At 37.6% G+C, this 19394-nt stretch overlaps 1 protein-coding gene across 3 annotated transcripts in view; it reads right to left on the bottom strand.

The window, feature by feature from the left end:
* The window catches only part of SNX14 (sorting nexin 14), a 55245-nt gene that overhangs the window by 3395 nt on the left and 32456 nt on the right, over positions 1–19394 (bottom strand). For 2 of the 3 annotated variants that reach the window (XM_084515910.1, XM_084515909.1), the window contains 11 exons: positions 14641–14842; positions 13582–13665; positions 13345–13445; positions 12865–12976; positions 10973–11013; positions 10671–10790; positions 4564–4687; positions 3910–4074; positions 2734–2829; positions 1872–1963; positions 1647–1703 (listed from right to left, as the gene is read on the bottom strand). In XM_084515910.1, coding sequence (XP_084372036.1) covers positions 1647–1703; positions 1872–1963; positions 2734–2829; positions 3910–4074; positions 4564–4687; positions 10671–10790; positions 10973–11013; positions 12865–12976; positions 13345–13445; positions 13582–13665; positions 14641–14842 — 1194 coding nt within the window. The other variant, XM_084515911.1, reaches the window with a different exon arrangement.

The following is a 19394-nucleotide window of genomic DNA, read 5'->3' on the forward strand; positions in this document are numbered from 1 at the left end:
TTTGAATTGAGGGCTCCATATGAAAAACACTGCCCTCCACCCATCCTCTCTCTCCACCCTGCTTGTGCCTTTTCATACTGACCTTCCCTCATTTGCCGCACTTAGTCCACCACAGCCCTACAACCCTCACTACTACATCCTACAGGCAAACATCACGGAAGCAGTCCTGTCTTCTGTTGTACTCTTGGCACATCCAAAACAGGAAAACTGCTGAAGTTCCTGGTTGGAGTACCTTCTTTTCCTTTCCCTTACCGAAATCCAGCCCAGCAAATACTCTCACTCCATGCCCACCACCAGCCTCAGCCACATGGGACATGCAGAGCCCAGGCCTCAACACTTCTGGGTCACTGGACCAAAGGGAGCCTCAGAGATCCCTCCTTGCCAGGTGTTTTTCTGTAACACTGCAGAGCAATCAAGCAGTGGCACGCAGTTACAGGGAATGAAAGGATGGATTAAGAAATTGCAAAAACCTTAATCCCCATTTAAATTGAATAACCTTTTCTTGTTTTGTGTTCAAAGAAGAAAAAAAAAATCCCCATTAAATATATCCACTGTTACAGAACCATGGAATGGTTGAAGTTGGAAGGGGCCTCTGCTGGTCTTCCGGTCCCTTCAGCATCTTGGTGGCCCTCCACTCAACTCCTTCCAGTCTGTCCAGGACTGCCAGGTCCTTTTCTGCAAAGCTACTTTCCAGCTGGGCAGTCCCCAGCATATGCTGGTGCATGGGGTTGCTCCTCTATTGACCCCTGGGGTACCCTTCTGGTTACTGGCCTCCAGTTAGACTACAGATCATCACCCTCTAGGCATGACCAATGCTTTTAAGATTATTTAAATGCTTAACACAAAGCCTTTAACTTTTTTTCCAGCACTAACAAGACAGACCACTGTTCCTATAGATAGCTGCCGAGGTACAAAACCAGCTCAGCGCAGTAAAACAGCAGGGCTAAGTCAGGTCTTCCAACGCAGCACACAGGTCACTAGGCTACTTCCTTGTTTGCTTGGTTGGCTGGATCTTCTTTTGTTTGTTAACTGCTTGAACACAGCCACGATGAATAGGCCAGCTAAGACCTGATGCACAAAGTAGGTTAAACAGGCTAAGCTGGTCTCCTTTCAATGAAAACACCAGAAGGTGCCCTAGCTTGTTCTGACATTTATCATTTGTTTCTGTTTACTGTGCAAAACAAATCACTGCCGGCACTCCTGTGGTTCTCAGACACAGGGTTCATGCAACAAAAATCTGAATGATAAGTAAGGTGGGGTTTTATTTTTTTTTTAAATGAGATGGGTCACAAACCTAGCAATATGCGTTTGTATAGAATTTGCACAACACAGAATGCTTTCTCCTTGATCTGGATAGTGGAACTTAACATAGAAAGGCATGCAGATCCTGGCAAGTGATTATTCTGCCCAATAATACTGAAAGGCACCCTTACTGCGTGCCAGGTAAATGGGCCAAAACAGATTTGCAGAGACCTAATTATCAGAAATGTAAGTAATCCGGATTTCAATGATTTCAATGTATTAGTAAAATACAGATTTTCCACCAAAAATTTAAACTTATTACATGGGAACAACAGAAAAAAACATAGCAAAGAGCAATAGTAGCTTGAAGCAATCTGCAATTCTTGAATAGAGTTACTACATACCTTACGTAGCTCTGGGAAGAGTTCTTGAATCCCAATGTCCAACAGAACATAAGTTAACTGAAAGGAAATAAAGCAAATAGCATCAGCCAACCATGAAGAACACGCCAAGGCAACGTTATTGCTTTTTGTCTTTTGCACTGAATGAGTCAGTCCTCTGCCATAGCCATTCATTCACTTTAGGAAATGCTCTACCCAATGGAAAGTTTCTCAGGTGTTCCAGGTTACCTGTTTGTTGAGCACTGGTTGTTGCATGCCATCGAACAGAAGCCTGATGCCTTCGTATTTAGCTTCTTCCCCAATGCACTTGCCAATTAAATCTAGGCCAGATACCACCAACAAATACACAAGTCACTGGAAAGCACTGCAAAACAGCTGTACTAGGTAGTCTGTAGTATAGCACCTGGTTAAGTAACATCCCCTACACTAGTTTCAGCTGACATAAAAATAACTCCATAATTCCATGTGAGGGCATTTTTCTTGAAGTCCAGTAATATAAAAAATTGGTTTTATTTAAAGAGAATTCAAGTTTTATCCCTCTGAAGTAGTCAACAGAAAAAAAAAACCTCATCTGGTTCCTCCTTTTCTTAACCCCCATTTTCAGTGCTGCAAACTTAAATAATTATTACACTTTTAAAATTTCAACCTATTGTCCTAATACTTTGTTTAATACACAAGCTGGAACTTTTAAATTACTTCCTGAATAACCCAGAACATTGGCTTCTCTTCTCTACTTTATACAGTGTAAGTAGAGTTCAGATTTATCTCATGGCTTCACAGTGCCCCTTTTTTAACCCGATCTTCATCTGGATAAAATATAAAACACACAAACATTCTAAAAATGTAGAAATTACAGTTTTAAGCACCTTTGTGAAGTTCTCATTTATGTTTTTATGAATGACTACACTACCTACGTTACTCAGTGACAGTGAGGTAAGTGATGGAACTGAACTCTAACAGTATTCTAGTCAACTCAAACCTCAGCAGCACAGGAATTGTTTGATTTTGAAAGCTGATGTTACTGTATTCAGGTTGTACTTATGTTCGAACATTTAACCATATTCTTATAAAGAGTCGTTAAATAAATAACCTGGAATGTATCTCATCATTTCTTCAAAAGTCTGCTTTGCTCGCTTCTGTTTATCCTGGAGAGAGCGAGGTTCGGTATTCTCACAGAACACAGCATCTGCAGCAAAGACACATTGAAGAAACTGTCCTTAGGCAGCTTATCACTGGCATAAAAATGTTTTGGATAATGGCTTCAAAGTTGAGCTTCTTTTCTGTGTAATCTTAACGGGAAGGGAATTCTAAACCTTGCCAGGTAATAGTCTTTTGATTACATCAGCCTCATCAAATCCACAGTAATCCCCCTGCTTGAAGGATAATAATCTTTTGCCAATTTGTTTCCATTCTTTTCAAATTTTTAAAGCATTATCTTTTGGGTTTAGATCAGTCCTACTTTAAGTTAGTTATAATCTCCTTACTTACAATTTTCCTTGCCCTTTCAAAATTATAAGCAGTATTTACTTAGGGCACTGTCTCAAACTGTCCAACATTTCAGATTTACCTACGAATGAAAATAATTGCTGTTCATCAGAAATATTTGGCACTCAGTTTTGGTTTTAAACTCTAAAAGTCTTTCTCCTTTTTTGTCTTTCACACGATTTCTTCTTGGTTTGATACGGACAGAGCTGGTCTTGATTCCAGAGCTATGACCCCATTTCATTTAGCTCAGAGTGTGGTCAGATTATTCTTCCCTGCATTTGAGAGCTTGTGTGTTGCTTTGGGTGTGTTGTTTTTTTGTTTTGGTTTGGTTTGTGTTTTTTTTTTCTTCTTCTCTTTTTTAAACCTCCCTCCGCTTCCCTTATTTGAAGGTCAAAAACACTCAAGCCCTCTCAAAAGTCACCAGAAAGAAAGGAACAAAAAATTTATGATAAAAGACTAATGAAGCACAAGTAAAAACTAATTTAACAAAAGCATGAACTATTCACATACTGACATACTAACCCACCTTTATTCTCTTTTTCTTGTTCTTGCACACCTCAGCAAATTCATACTACTTAAATCATGATTGACAGGCAACATAGCTAACTTAACATCTTTCAGCAACAACCTTTTAGAATCTTTTTATAGATCCACTTGATTTTTAAAGTTCCACTGGCTTTAGTCAGGAATTTCAAAGTTTGGTACTTGGAACTTAACAGAAGGGAATTCAATTATCAAATTAAAGTGACACTGCTACATCAAAGACGCAACCATTACTAACCTCTCAGCAGTGTTATCAGAGAAACCAAACGGTGTTCCTGAAATAGCTGTTCCAACTTATAATGCAAGTAGTAGTCTGTGTACAGTTCCAAGGTATTTTTGAAGAGAATTCTTCCTCCCATCAAGAGATGATGCAGCCAGTCGGGAATGCGGAAAACTACCCGACCTGCAAAGTTACAGCAACAAATATTTATATGATTCTCCTAATAGGATAATAAAGGAGTCACTTATTCAAAAGAAGAAAAAAGATCGTAAACTAGCAGATATTTTAGTTTTGGTAGTGCAATGCTGGAAAACGACTATTTTTCATGTTGCTTTTCAACTATTTTAAATTATTTTTATAAATTAGTTCCCAAAGTATACAAAGCAGCTTAGAGGCATCTGAGAAAGGGCACTACTTCCACAAAATTAGTCCAAGATGCAGAAAGATAAAAACAGAAAAACTGAACAATAATGAGATAAATTGTAATATTATAGCACAGTAAAGACTTTTTTTAGAGTGTTTATGTTCCTAAGCTGTATATTGTTAACATCGCAAGTCCTTAATCATTAGTACAACCAAATTTTATTTCTTACCAAAAAAAAAACCCTGAACCTCATAATGAAAGTATATATATAAAAAGTAGAAGAATAACTAAAAGAAGTCACTTCTTACCGATATACATCAAGTAGTCATAGACACCTTCCACAGTCAGCATTTCCATGAAGTAGTTCTGATTTTGTCGTCTTTCTGTATTCTCAGACCGGTTTGCATTATTCTTGAATAAATCATTGAAAAGCTAAAAACAGAAATGTAACTTGGAAAACACTGCATTCAAAAATAAAAGGATAACCATCAGGTTTCTGTAGCATGTTTGTTTTTCATTAGAAGTAACTTTGTTTTCCAGAGCTTTCAAAGAATTCATCAGTTTTCCATTATATCAAGTTGTTTTTTTTAAAAAGCTGTTCACTTTCCAAAGGGAGAAAAGCATAAAAAGCACACCACATGCTGCCAAGATATGCAACAACCAAAACCTCATGATTCAAAATGCGGCAGCGGTGCAACCAAGACATTAAATCACAGGCCCTTTTGCTCCCAATACCTTCACACATCTAGACTTTATTACAGGCCTTGCTCCTTTCATGCACCCTGTTCTGTCACTGAGAGGCATAAAGGAGACGAGTGTGTCAGCCATAAATTACAGGAGTACCCTACAACATCCAAGCATTCCTGAAATATATTGTTGCCTTGTATTTTGAAACACAACAGGTTCTGGACAAAACACTCACCTTTTGTACACAAGTCCCAATTTTTCCTTGACAGATCGATTATTTATAGTAGAAACTTCATGTGTCTTTAAGTTATCAAAGTTTGGGTTTATTTCTATTCATCCCGTTTCCCATTTTATTTCTTCATCCTTCTATTTTCCCATGTTCCCCACCATGATCCCTCCTTTTTCTTGACTTTGGATATCACAATACTTGTAAAATCCCAAGATGTTTTACCCTGCAACCTTTAAGGAGTACCACGCCACCCAGGCACTAATCCTTTCCTCCCAGTCCCACCAAGCCTGTGGGCTCCAGCAGCTGGAAAGGAAGTCCTCTGAGACCTGATGCTCTTCAGATCTGACGATACCTCACAATACACAGTAAGAGTTTATTTTAAATTATTCTATCCCCAAACCTGTTGAACCAAAGTTCAGTAAAAAAAAATTATACAAAATACTATTGTATTTTGAAAAGAAAGCTCCAAAGTTTTGTAAAGCTTCTAACTAAACTGTCTCAGAAGAAAATATAGAATAATTGTAACATTGCCTAGACTGAGAAGATCGCTACTGACAAATTTAGTAGTAGAACTCCCAAATTAAAAATAGTTGCAAAGAATGGCTAGCAATTTGCTTGTACTTGGTTTACCCTCTAGAAAATCATTTTCCCTGTAGTAGATAAGGCCATTAAACATACAAATCCCAACAGACCGTGAATCATGCACATCTCTACACAGAACCATCTGCAGTCTTATGAAAAAATACATTAGGAAATCTGGTAAGATTCAGGTTTTGACTCACACTTCTTCAGGCTCTTTCTTTCATAAGTGCTGACTTGCTGGCATTATCACCTTCCCAAAGTTCACTCAAATTAAACAATACCAACTCATTACATAAATTACATGAAAGAGCAAATATAGCTAATGTATGTTTGACGACTGGAATCCAAGAAAGCAACAAACCTAAAAAGAGCAGATAATTATTCATGCCTACTGTATGAAAGCATGCCTGGTATGTTGTTTAAAGAACCCTATATAAACTGAAGTCTATGTGCCTTCTCAAAACTAAAACTACATTGGAATAGTTGAATTTTTAGTTGAATTATTGTAACTTAAACAAGAACTTCATTTATTTTTTAGGTATCCCCCACAATCCAGCAGAGACAATAGGTATTGAACCAACTCATAGCAGCCCATTGTGCAACAGATAAAGTTTCAGAGTAGTGTGCACAAGCCAAATTAAATGATTAACTCTGGTGGGTAAACTACAAAAAAAACATAAAGGCTATCTTTGACAAAGCTTTCTGACTTCCTGAAGTTATTTTTACTTTCACCCCAAACCCAAAAGCAATATATTTCAGATATTGTACGTACCTCTGCACATGGATAATCTTTCTTGCTCTGTAAATACAACAGCTCTATGTTCATTGTCAAGCTCTGAAAGCTCATGCTTTTGTAAATGGCATTTTGGAAAGCAACAGCAGATCAGTGTACGCTGAAGTTACAAAGCCAATGAGCAGTTTTTATAAATTATATATTTTGCATTGGTCCAGGATAAGTGTTTACTGTACAGTCTTTAGCAATGCACACCTGAAGGATGCAGCAGCCATAACATCTTTGCTCCGAATATATTTTGACTCCAAGGAAAGCAAAGTGAAAAATGTACAGCTGGATATCCAACACAAACAAGGAAATTATATTCCTAATTTAGATAAGCACGTGATTTTGCTTTTTCATGTTTCTGCTCATTTTAGTATTTGAGACGTGATATAATGCTCACTATTGTAATTACACTAAAAAAGACAAGCAAGACAAACTCCGATGTTATCCTTAGTCAGATCTTTAAGATCAAGCACTAACTGTGATTGCAACTCTGAAATATTCATAAAATGCTCTCAAGGGGGAAGTTCCAACATAATGGTACAAGCTCTTGAAGAGAGTGAAACATAAAAGGCACATACAGAGAACAACCAAAGTAACCTCCTGTACAACAGGCTATCTATTGTACTTCAACGGGAAAAGCTAACAAAATGAGCACTTGCATGAAGTGTCTAACAGAAAGAACAGTTATTCAGCTGCTACTAAGTGCATCCGCACACGTACACCCATACATTCCAGTACAGGTGTGAAGCTTATAAAAACAATACCGTGATTATGAACAATATCCACAACCAGAGGCATGAACGTCCCCGCTGTTCTTCCTGTTTGTTTGCAAAGCACAAATGAAAAAAGAATCATATAAAAGAAAAAAGAGTGTATGTAGTGTCCAGACCACATCAATTAGCGTATAGAAAAGAAGCTGTTTTCCTCCAAGTAACTATGCATAAATACAGATTATACTGCTGATGTTTCAGAACAGTTCTTACTGCTGTTGGCAGGCCATCACAAGCCAGCAGAACAATGCCTTTGTAGGCATGTTTTTCAAAATCTGCATCAGCTGAGAAGTCCTGACCTATTCTAGCAGGTGTGACAAAAGTTCATTCAGAAGACTATCAAGCTGGTACAGACGTACAGAACAACAACGTAGCTGGGAAAGCTAAAAATCCTGTTTGGTGCCCCTTAGAAGGGCGCAGGGCTTTTAGTTTGTTTCTTTGTTTTAACCAGGAAGGTTGGTAACTCTTTTGATCTGGTGAGTCTGAAGCAGGATAAAAGCCAATTGCTGGTGGCTATACTGAAGTTGACCACCCATTTTCATTATGCATTTGTAACTGGAAAGTTTTCCACTGATATTTCAGACACGAACACATACACACACCAGGAACAATCAGAACAAAGCCGCACGCAGATCTTTCAGAGAAGTAGGCACATTTCTGACTAAACTCAAGCTTTCATCTGCCAGGCCTGGCTGTTCAGCCTGCTGATGACGAGGAAGCCTGGGTGTGCCCTGCTCATGGCATTAGAGTTGGCAGCGCAAGCACCCGGAAACACGTTCTTGTACTCTCAGCAGATCCCAGCAGGCTGACACTAGAATAAACAGATCCGTTCCAGATAAGCTACATGGGAACACTGTGGCAACGCAAACATCAACTGAATATCTGCCCTAGCTTTCACCAAAAACTGTGTGGTGAAGAACTTTCTTGCTATGAAATAACAAGCTCTTCTCACAGATGGGTGCTTAGAGAGAAAGGAGTGCTGCAGCCTGATCTGCCTTCCATCTTATTTCCATGTATCTCGTCATTGACTCCATACAGGTAGCTCACACAACCCTGGCACAAACATTTTGCATACGCCTTCATCACCAGCTTCCGTGTGGAAAGGGCACAGGGCTGCTGCGCAGTGCTTATAATCTTTGTGAAGAAGTCATGTGAAACAACACAACTGAACACCTCAAGTCTATGCTACATGAACTGGGGGTGGCCTACCTTCATCTACCTGTGGACTGAACAACCCTGGGTGCCTGCATTCCTACACAGCATTTTCCAGCTAATGTTTTTCTGAAAGAAATTCAGTTAGTAAGTTCAAGCACAGCTCTCTAGTGTGGTGGTAAACAGAGACAATTAGGAGATTTGCTTCCAAAAGGAAACCAGCGGTCCAAACTGAAGTGGTACAGCAGATGAAACCAGCGTGGCTTACAAATCGAACCCAAGAAGGGACAAAATGCAAATGGCAAAATGTCTTGGCACCTGGCACAAAGCTTTTCCCGAGCATGAGCTGACTCAAGAAAGAGAAACTGGTTTCCAAATGAGGCATGAGCAGCATAGTAAATCAGCTGAGGAAGGCTGAATTTCGGTGTGCATGGAAAGACTCAGCAAAACCTGGGATATCAGATCTCTAATAATTGCAGTGACCGTGTGATGAAGCACCTGTGCCCTGGTTAAACTGGTAGATGGCAAGTTAGTGAGCAAGCAGTCTGCAGATGAATTGCTCGTACATTAATGTTAGTCAAAATTTGTGGTGTGAATTGAGCACAAACAGATCTTGTCCAATGAAACTTCAGTATTATAACGTGAAAACCACAGCATAGCCAGCTCTTGACTTTCCTGGGATCACCATGCCTGAAAAGGATTGGCAAGACCTCATTTCCAAGCCTGAATTACTGCACATGTTCTTTCACAACAACGACCCACTGACACTTCAGGAAATTAGTTTATACTTTAACTGGGCAATGTTACATACTATTTTTAAGCTCTTTACAAATCCAAACTGGTTTTAAATATCGTACCACAAAGAACCTTTTCTTCACTGGAAAACTTCAGAGTGCAAAGCTTGTTCCTCAAATATTTTAAAGTATGTTAAATGTATCAAAATTATTAACACCAGAACTTCTTGACAGAAAAAATTAACTGATTATTCATACTTTGCCACAGCATGCTGCCAGATGGTTTATGAAAAATATTTAAAGTATTATGCCTGTACTGTTTCAAACAAGTCAAAAATTCTGCATCTGATTTTTAAAACTACTGATGGATTTATACCTCACTGTATAGACAGCAACAGCAAAACATCTGAACCCTGGAAATACTGCCCAAGGTTTAACAAAAGTCTTGAAATGAAAACTAGTAATTTTCTATGTAAGCATATGAGGTAATGCTACAATATTGGTTGTACTAATTCAGACTTCAGGTTTAAAAGATGAAATCTAATGAAATTAATAGTTTTAACTACCTAGAATCATAGATTGCCTTGGGTTGGAAGGGACCTTAGAGGATATAATTCCAACCTCCCTGCCATGGGCAGGGGGCACTTTCCACTTAATCAGTATAGAAGTTTTGTAGCTGCAAATTCTTCTAATGTCATAATACTACAAAATCATCCATACAGAGGGAAATTAATAATGTCTACTTTTACAATGGCCCATCACCAGAGAGAACTATAAATGGATCCTGGGCTTCTAGCACTTGCAAAGAAGAGAAGGTGCATAGACAGTACTTTTCATTAATACTCCTCCACAGCCTTTTTAAAACTTCTGAAGCTCATGGAAATCTTTCTAATTGGTTTTATTAAGCTCTAGCCACAAATACAGGTAGGTTAAAAAAGGAACTAGCTATCTTTTCCTATAGTCAAGAAAAATTCAGTATGGAAGCACTGGGGTTTAGCTGTGATGTTACAGAGAAAGACTGATAGTTGAGAGCTGTAACATATTCTAGACATTAGTGATTAGTATAGTATCATAAAATTGATAAACGCGTATCAGCACTTTGAAAATTTTGGTCTTAGAGTCCTTCGGCAAGTCATAATTTTGTCAAACACTTCGGCTGTTCAAATAGGAAGCATTACAATATCCCCCATTTAATACACCTGCTTTTGCTCTTCTCTCAGGACTTCCCAGACTGTCTACTCTGTATCCTCATCCCCAAGTCCAGTAAGAATTTTAGAAGTCATTTACCCTAATGTGTAATGAGTAAAATGCAAGTCAGAAAGAGATAAAGCTCTCTGTACTACTATTCTCTCTCATGTGAAAAGTCAAAACAAATCAGGTATGCTGTTCTATTCATGCTTTTTCTGTTCACTCTCTGCATTTTCAGAGTACGGTAAATTTTCCCCACTCATGTAAAGTGGAAGAGGATGACTTACTGTACCTTCTTGTTGTTTTCGGAAGTGGGACTCAGAATTGTAAGTTCAGGCCTGCTTGGTTTAGGCTTAGGAGATTCACAGGAGTTGATAAAATTCATGATGAAAGGCTCCAAATGCTGACCTTTCTGAAATAAGATATGAGTGACCAGTCACTTGAATAATTTGGGGGGTGGGGAGCACACGAGGAAGACAAACAACAACAAAACCCACAAAATATGAATTCCGAAACAAGTTTTTGACTAGCCTATTAGTTACTGTGGTAAAATTAGTCATTGAAGTTAAAATGTTGGGAACCTGGAAGACATACCTCTTTCATCAGCTTTCCTGGAACAGATTTTATAATCTTACCTATAATTAGGAAAAAAAAACAACGTATCACTGCCTGACCGTAAACAGAACACAACTCTTTTCCTATCCTCCTACCAATTTTTCACATCCTTTACGTAGCCCAATCAGACAGCAAGCTCTTTATAGCATCTTTAAAGATGCATCTAAAACTTTAAAAATATTTGTAGATATTGCCTAATAACAGCTACATATGACAACAAATTACTAAGCCACAATAAACAAGACATTCTTCTCTGCCAGTGTCCAGTATTTCATTTAAAAATACTATAGTTTAACTTTTTTTTCAAGTTGGTACAAAAAGCTGTGAAAACAGTCTTTCACACATTCAGCTTATAACCTAGTACTTAGTATTCTTTAAAATAAGATCCTTAAAATACAAAAATTATACAGATGATTATCTGGTTTCTTAAATAAGTAATCACAGTTTCCAGTGTCTAAATTCTTACACCTTCATAAACATTTATCACAAAAAAAGTCATAAAAACTCAAATCTTCTTCTTGCCCTAAAAAGATCGGCTATATCTGGAGAGATTCTAGAAGGGTGCAGTCTTAAAAATATTGGTGAGAAAAAGGTTTACAAATTGGATAGGCTACAGCTGTGGTCTTAAAAAGTAGCTCTTCTGTCTTGATAAGGTGATACAGTGTAGTAACTTTAAATGTGGAAAAACTAAAGTGTATAGGATTAGTTCTATTGCTCTAAATGTAGTGCTTATCTACATATCATGAATTTTGGAACTTACATTGGAAAGTATGTAAAAAGGATTAAACAATAATTAAAATTATTAGTTCTCATAAAAAGCCCTACCAAAATGCCATGACTTGTAAAAATAATAAATAGTATTTATGGAAGGGAATCATACTCTCAGACATGGGATGCCTTACAATGAGCACCCTAAGCTTGTTTAAACAATGCAGTTTCATCTAGAGGGAAGGTTGTGGGTTTTTTTGTTTGTCTTTGTGTCTGGAACAAAATAACAGCCTTTAACTAGAAGACAACCATCAAAAATCATTCAACAGTTTGGTAGCATGCTAAGAGCATGGCCACCCCAGCAGGTTCACACAATGAGAGGGAGAAGCAGAAATGAAGCACTGCAGTTCAGACACAACTCTCCTGGACTATATTGGTGCCAGAACTACAAGAGCTACAATTACATGAAGACAGAGAAGCCACAAAGGTAAGACTTAGCAGCTCCAGCACACTATTGGGAAGAAGCTGCATTTCTGGCCAAGCTGTGAAGTCCCGCTGCAGTTCAGTTATTGGATTTATCATCAAGTTTTCCATTAGATGTCAAGAATTTCTCTACCTCAATTTCCATTTGGCCTGCCTACATCACACATACCCCTGCTTCAAATAATATTAAGCAGCTCATGCTAACAGGGAATTGAACACTAGTTAATATTAAAAATCTTAAATATTGCACTTTTCAGATTAAAATAAATATTTTTTAATCAACTAACACCCAAGGGTAGATCACATTAAGAAACAGTTTATGCCATCACACCTGTAAAAAATGACTGACTCGTAGAGATGTAACTTGTGACAATGCCCTAAGTCTTCTTGTCCTATGAAATTTGTTAGAGAAATCTTATCACCTTGCTTGCTGACATAAAGGTGCAAAGCAACCACTTAAATGCTTTTTTCCATAATCTTAAAATGTGTTTTTTCTTTAAGGAGAAAGTACTAGCATACCTTACTTTGTGAACAGTAATTACAAGAGCTGTGAAGGAGCAGAGTTGTTATTTCCCATATGCATATCCTCACACAACAGTATCTATTCATTACTACCAGTATTCAATCACAGTATCAGAAGTATTATTATTTGTTAGCACAAACAACTGCATATTACATACCAAGATTCACATCAGGCAACATTTTATCGAGAAACTGAGTCTCTCCTCCATTAGGGGACAGGAAGTCAGCTAAAAGTTGGCTGTTACTTAGTTCTGGATGTTGCAGAAGTTTCTTTGAAATTGACAGAAAGAGAAATATAAGTACTTTAATCTTCAAAAAATCAGTTTGTCTATAGCAAAAAATATATACACAAAGAACATTATCATAAAATGGCTTGGGTTGGAAGGGACCTGAAGTATCATCTAGTTCCAATGCCTCTGCCATGGGCAGAGGTGCCAACCCACTAGATTACATTACCATAGATACTGTCATCTCCGAAATATTTGTTTTCAGTCACATGAAACTTTACCTGCAAGCTTTACTTGTCCACTTGAACCCTTTATATAATCCATTACTTAGAAACAACAAAAAAAAATAGCAGATATTTATTAGTTTTTTATTCTTAGCTTAGCATATTCTCTCCTTCAGAAGTTTGATACCTGCAGATATTCCTGAAACTCTTCCCTCTTGGATTTTAAGAACTCATAGTTCTTGGGGCCAATGATTCTCTTTGAAGGAAGCTGAGCATCAGGAAATGTACCTAATAAAGATATCAAGCAGGTTAAATTATTCTTGTAACAGAGCAAACACTGTTTTCTTTATTTTAAATTCCAGCTCAGTACTGAATAACAATCACAGTAGTGGGAAAGTAGGTTTCTAGGTGACAGAGAACATACCATGAAACTCCGTTAGCTTGGACTCGAGCACGTAAAATTCAAGGTACCTCCTGTAGACAGACCAGTGTTCAGGCTCATGCCCAACTGAGGAAACAAAAAAAAAATACAGTAGTAAAAGATAAACCAGGTTATATACCACTTGATAGATGAATTAAGCAACAGCAAGTATATGTTAGACTTTTATATGTTGGATTGTTATAGGAAAGACCTCAATATTAGTCCCCCATATTGCAGTAATTAAAAAAAAAAAAAACCAGCTAGGTATTAAAGTATTAAATTAAAACGCATACTAGACAGAGAGAAAAGGTACTAGCAAGGAAATTATCCCATTAAGTGATTTCCTAAATACTAATCAGTAGAGCACTGCATAACTTTAAAATGTATTACGACTATGTTAGATCTATTTTTCAAGCTTTTAACCAAGTGATTTACAGAAATATTACTTGCTGAATACATCCTTTGCACCATCAGCTTCTATCCTTCTTTCTCCTGGAAGATATCACTACACAGCTCTTAAAAACTTCCTGCTTACTGTGGAAGTATTATTATAACACAAATCCATGAAGTCCCAGTGCAATGCTATTCTTTGACTCAATATGGATGTCTTACTACCTAAATACTGAACTATCTGCAGGTCAGGGTGGTTCCCAATAAAAATAGCTTATTTTGCTAAAAGTTATATTTTAAGGTCATAGAAAAAAAACATTATTCATTATTACACAGTTCAAAGAGGGTGAAAGAAAAATATGCCAGGTGTCCGTTAATATGAATCACAGGATCAACTTTTTTCCCTTCTCTTTTGGAAAAAGAAATTCTCAAACTTTTGCATGAAGTCTACATGGAACTGATTCATGCTGCGGAGTCAATTCTCAACTTGTAAATATTAAATGTAATTGTTTAGCTTTCAAATACACTTCCCCAGAACTTTCAAGTCTTTATTTTGAAATCAGAAAAAAAACAAGTATGCCTAACACACTGGAAACAGCTATCAGAATACATCATAACAGTATTTTGAGTTAATTTTTAAATGACATTTTATTTATCCACAACATCCCATACCTGCCCTTCTATCATTTCTCTCCACATCAATGCAGAACACTGGAATTCTCTCCTTTCTGTCTTTTCTTTCCAAGGAGGGATCATCAAAAAAGTCTACATATGGGATGCTAATTTTCCATGCAGAAAGGTTGCGGGGTGTATTTGGGGTAGTAACAGCTTCCTCGGGAGAATCATCTTCCATCACCATAACACCTTCTTCAATCTGTGAAGATTCAAACATTGACTAGAGTTAAACATTCAATAGTTCTATTTTAGTAGGTTCAGTCTACCTTTGCAAAACATATATGACAGTAAAAGAATCAAGTCTTTAAGTACATGCTCCAGATGACTAGGGGAAAAAGAACAAAAATCCGTATAATTAATGGAATTTTCAGGTAGATAACTCTTTATTTTTAGAATGACTGCAGATTAAACTGAAGTTAGCAAATTTTAATAGTAACTGAAAACTTTTGTAGTGCTATCAAATTTCATATCTGATACTTTAGAGAAGAGAGAGAGGGGAGAGAGAAGCAAAGCACACAAGAAGAGACAGCTAGAAGAATGTCTTCGACACAGACCATCTGAGTGCTACAGGAACAGTGCATTTAGCTGTGCTGCATTTTCCAACATACTGGTACTCAAACTGAAGACTCAAGCTTATTAGGTCAGGCCAAGAAGCTATCTAAACACATGAGACAGAAGTCAACAATGTACCAATCTAACAGGGCTCCCTCCCAAAAGCTGAGTGTGATGGAGTATGCTGCAGACACGTGAATTTGACTTGCTCTTTAAGGTGCAACACAGCCAAGACTGGGAGTGAATTATTTCCACAGGCCAGAGCTAGTTTTATGCAAAGCCATCGTCAGCATCACTGCGTTTCCCATCAGTTCCAGTTTCAGCATCACATTCCCATAAAGAGAGGCACCAGGGAGCAACAGAGATCTAACCCTTGCTGGCAGCTCCAACGCTGAAGTTTCATAGGCTCAGACTCCACACCATAAAATACGAAGCTGTTTTTTCTGTATGCAAGAAGGCCTTAGAACCAGTGCCATGTGAACGTTGAAGAAATCCTCCCAAACTGGATCTGTGATCCCAGCACCACACTGACATGCTTTACGTTCCTGATACTGCTCATTACAAACAGGCTAAACTTCCCACAGGTAATGAATCACCAAATTGATACTCAGTGCACTAAATTTTTATGTTCTGGTACCATATTTTTTTTTAGGATCACAAACAAAGATTATCTTAAACATTTAAGTTGAAAAATCCAAGCTTAAGCAGCTATCCTTGGGAAGCAATTTATTTGTACAAACAATGGTTAAGCTGATTCTCATTGAGCAGATGGAACAAAGAATAGTAGAAAAGCGACCAGAAGTAATGAAAATTATTTCTGCAAATGAGACAGCACCTGTGAAAAGGAAGGGTAGCGCTGGTCTTAGACTCAACTATATAGACTTAAGAATACCACCATTTATTAAAGTGAAAATAGAAAATTTTAACGTACAAATTTTAAACATGAAACTAAAGCAAACTGAAAAGCTTGAGTCTAATTTTAAGTTCTTTTCCCTTAAGCTTCACAATTTACAGCTGAACTCCCCACAAAGGCAAAAGCCTAGATGACTTAACAAGCTTTGCCTGGGTTGGGATAATCTAATTAATGCAGTATAGCACTACAGCATCCCTGAAATAATTTCATGAGTTGCAGATTTGGCTCCCCACTTATTAACAAATGCATTTTGGCTGTGCTACAATATTCACACAACCATGACTCAGCTGCAGCTGAAACACAAATGGTTCAACTCACTGAGGTGGTTTCATACCTACAGGTAATTAAGCTTCTCCGTGTTGCTCTCTCACTCCTCAAAAGGCCAGGGGGCAAAAATATGATGAAAACCCATGGGTTGAGATAGGGACAGGGAGATCACTCAACAGCTGTCATCATGGATAAAACAGACTCAGTGTAGGGAGATTAATGTAATTTATTGCCTATCACTAGCAGACTAGAACAGTGGGAAGCTAAAACCACCTTCCCCTCATCCACCCTCTTCTACCTCCTCCCCCGAGTGGTGCAGGGGAACAGGGAATGGGGGCTGCGGTCAGTCCCTGATGCATGTAAAACCACCACACTTTTTCCTTCCATTTACCCAATTTACTCAGCAAAAAGCAAATTTGTGGCAGGCAAAGAGCAGTCTCAATTCCACATAGAATGCACTCTGCTAAGATAGTTCTCAATTTGAGGGCTAAATCACAGGCTGTGCTCTTTCACAGTAATTAATCAAAAATAAACCAAATTAATCAAAAATAAACCAAGCCTGAAACAAACAAATTACATGATACAACTGTAGGACTAACTTACAGAAGAATGGAATAAATGGGACAGATGCTGTCTGAGCAGCAACTACTTGCTTAGGTATGGACTTCATCAAAACTCAACTCTTGCCTACATCTTCTAGTTTCTTTCTTCCTTTAATTTACCATCACTTGCAACTCTTACTTCTCATTTAGTTTTATGCATTGTATTACCCTAGTGGCTGACACAGAGATTGCACTGACACCACTGCACAGAGGTAGCATAAGGACAGGATATAGAGGTCAGCTGTCTTTTGAGATGCTTATAGAGGGGCCATAAACTCGCTGTCTTGTTCACTTGACCCTTCTGAGGCTGTACTCCATCAGCAGCAGTTCCACACTTTTGTAACTTCCCTCAATCCATCACCTGACTTCCAGCCTGGTTTTGGCACTAATGCTATGCATATTCTCAGGTATTCCCACTACGGGAACCACAGCACTTCATTAATTATAATCCAGGAAGCATGAATTTCTGGGGGTTATAATCCTTTCTAATCAGGCCCCCAATCTATCACAGTTATCAGTTGGCTCAGTCTCTGTTTATTTCACCCAACAGAGACACAAATCCGAGCCTACAGGTCTTCTTGCCAACCTGGGAACAATACCCATGATACAATATGCACAACATCTTGTTATATTTAAATTTAGTTTACAAAAGACCAAGTCTCGTTTCATGGAGTTACTGTTATCATGTTAGCAGCTTACAAAGCTATCACTCAGAGCCACAGAAGAATGCTAGTACTTACATGTACTTCTATCTGTACGTGATTTCCTTAAATCACATGATTTTTCATACAGGCTTTTAATGGTAGCCAATAAGACTTTCTCAAAAAAAAAAAAAAAAAAAAAAAAAACACTGAAGCTGAGACGTTGTTCTGATTTTTCTAATAATGCACAGAGCTCCATTTCACTACCATTCTTCACCTTCTATCTACCTTGAATCCGCCCAGTTTACATGAACACCAATTACTTCAATACCATACTGAGATCAAACTCTAGAGTAAGAAATGAATCCCATTTGTTCTGCACATGCACTAATCAAAAGTTGCTAGGTCTGTGTATTGCACTGCTGCTGTTTTACAATTATACTGTCTGAAGCACTTGCCAGATCATGTTTTGACTAGGACAGCTCCTCCTCTGACTATGTGACACTCACCAGGAAACTGCATTTCAGCGCTTACTGTGATACTGTTAAACTATTAAATTCTGTATATTCCATACTCACTCAGGAAGCGAAGCCACAGGTCTGTCCAGCTCATTGGATGTATAGGAACTTTCCCATTGTTTAGGTGTTTTCTTTTCCCTACTCTTCTTCCCACCCATGCTTACCAAGTGAAAGGAGTGAGGTATTTCCCAATGTTTAGACAAAGTGATTTTGGTAAAAGCGTAGTATCCTCCCTTCTCCTGAATGTATTTAACAAAAGGATTTGAAATGATGCTGCACTTAAAACTTTCTATTCTTGCCTAAAAAAACATTGTCAGTTTTCTCCATAAAGATTAAATTCTACATTGTCTGTCTCTCACTGAATTCAGGAACTTCTCACAAGTAATTTCTTGTGCTCTGAAACAAAAACATGTTCCCTCTCTAAGCTTTAGTACAACTGCTTCAATAATACTTTTACTACTCATAATTCCCTTATTATACGGGAATTATACTTCTATATCCCTTGGCTACTAGAGCCTGTAAAGCAATGTTGGAAAATTAACCCATTTTCATCAGAATCTGGCCTCCCAAGAGTTACAAGATAAATGACATCAACAAGAACTTAAGTGCCCAAGAAATTAATTGCAACAATTTAAAAGACATGAATTATACAAAGAGAAGAATATTAAGAAATGCAGAAAATTCTCAATTTAAAGAAAATTCATTTCTAGTTCTACATTGCTGATTCTTTTCCACCTTCCTCTGAACACAATTCTGAACAAGATTAATAACATAAATTTGTATTTAAACTTATCTTTAGGTTGTGGAAAATGAGCTAGCAGTTAATCAAGGTGATAAACATGTCGTTTGGTGAACAACAGGTACAAAAGGCTGAAGACACATTGTTAAAAAAAATTCTACCAATATCTGACCAATTTTCCCGCTTCTTTTAAAATTCTCCATTTATCCCTCAACTGTACTTCAGACAGAAACATCTCGAGCAATAATTCTACCACTGGCTCTATTCACTGCTGTTTGCATGAAAGAAAAACATTAGTTGAAGTTGACACCCAAGACAAATTAGAAACAACTACTTAGTTCATGATCATGAGAGAATACAATGGATCACGGACCAACTTCATAGCAATTTCTCCATTAATTTATTTAATATTTTTAAGGCCTTGTGGCAAATTTCAAAGTAAAAGCCATGTCCCATGAGTATCTTATCACCTAGAACTATAAAATGGCACAGTATGTTTTTTAGAGAAAAATTAATTGC

The sequence above is a fragment of the Aythya ferina genome, assembly GCF_964211825.1.
Source record: "Aythya ferina genome assembly, chromosome: 3".
Lineage (NCBI taxonomy): Eukaryota > Metazoa > Chordata > Aves > Anseriformes > Anatidae > Aythya > Aythya ferina.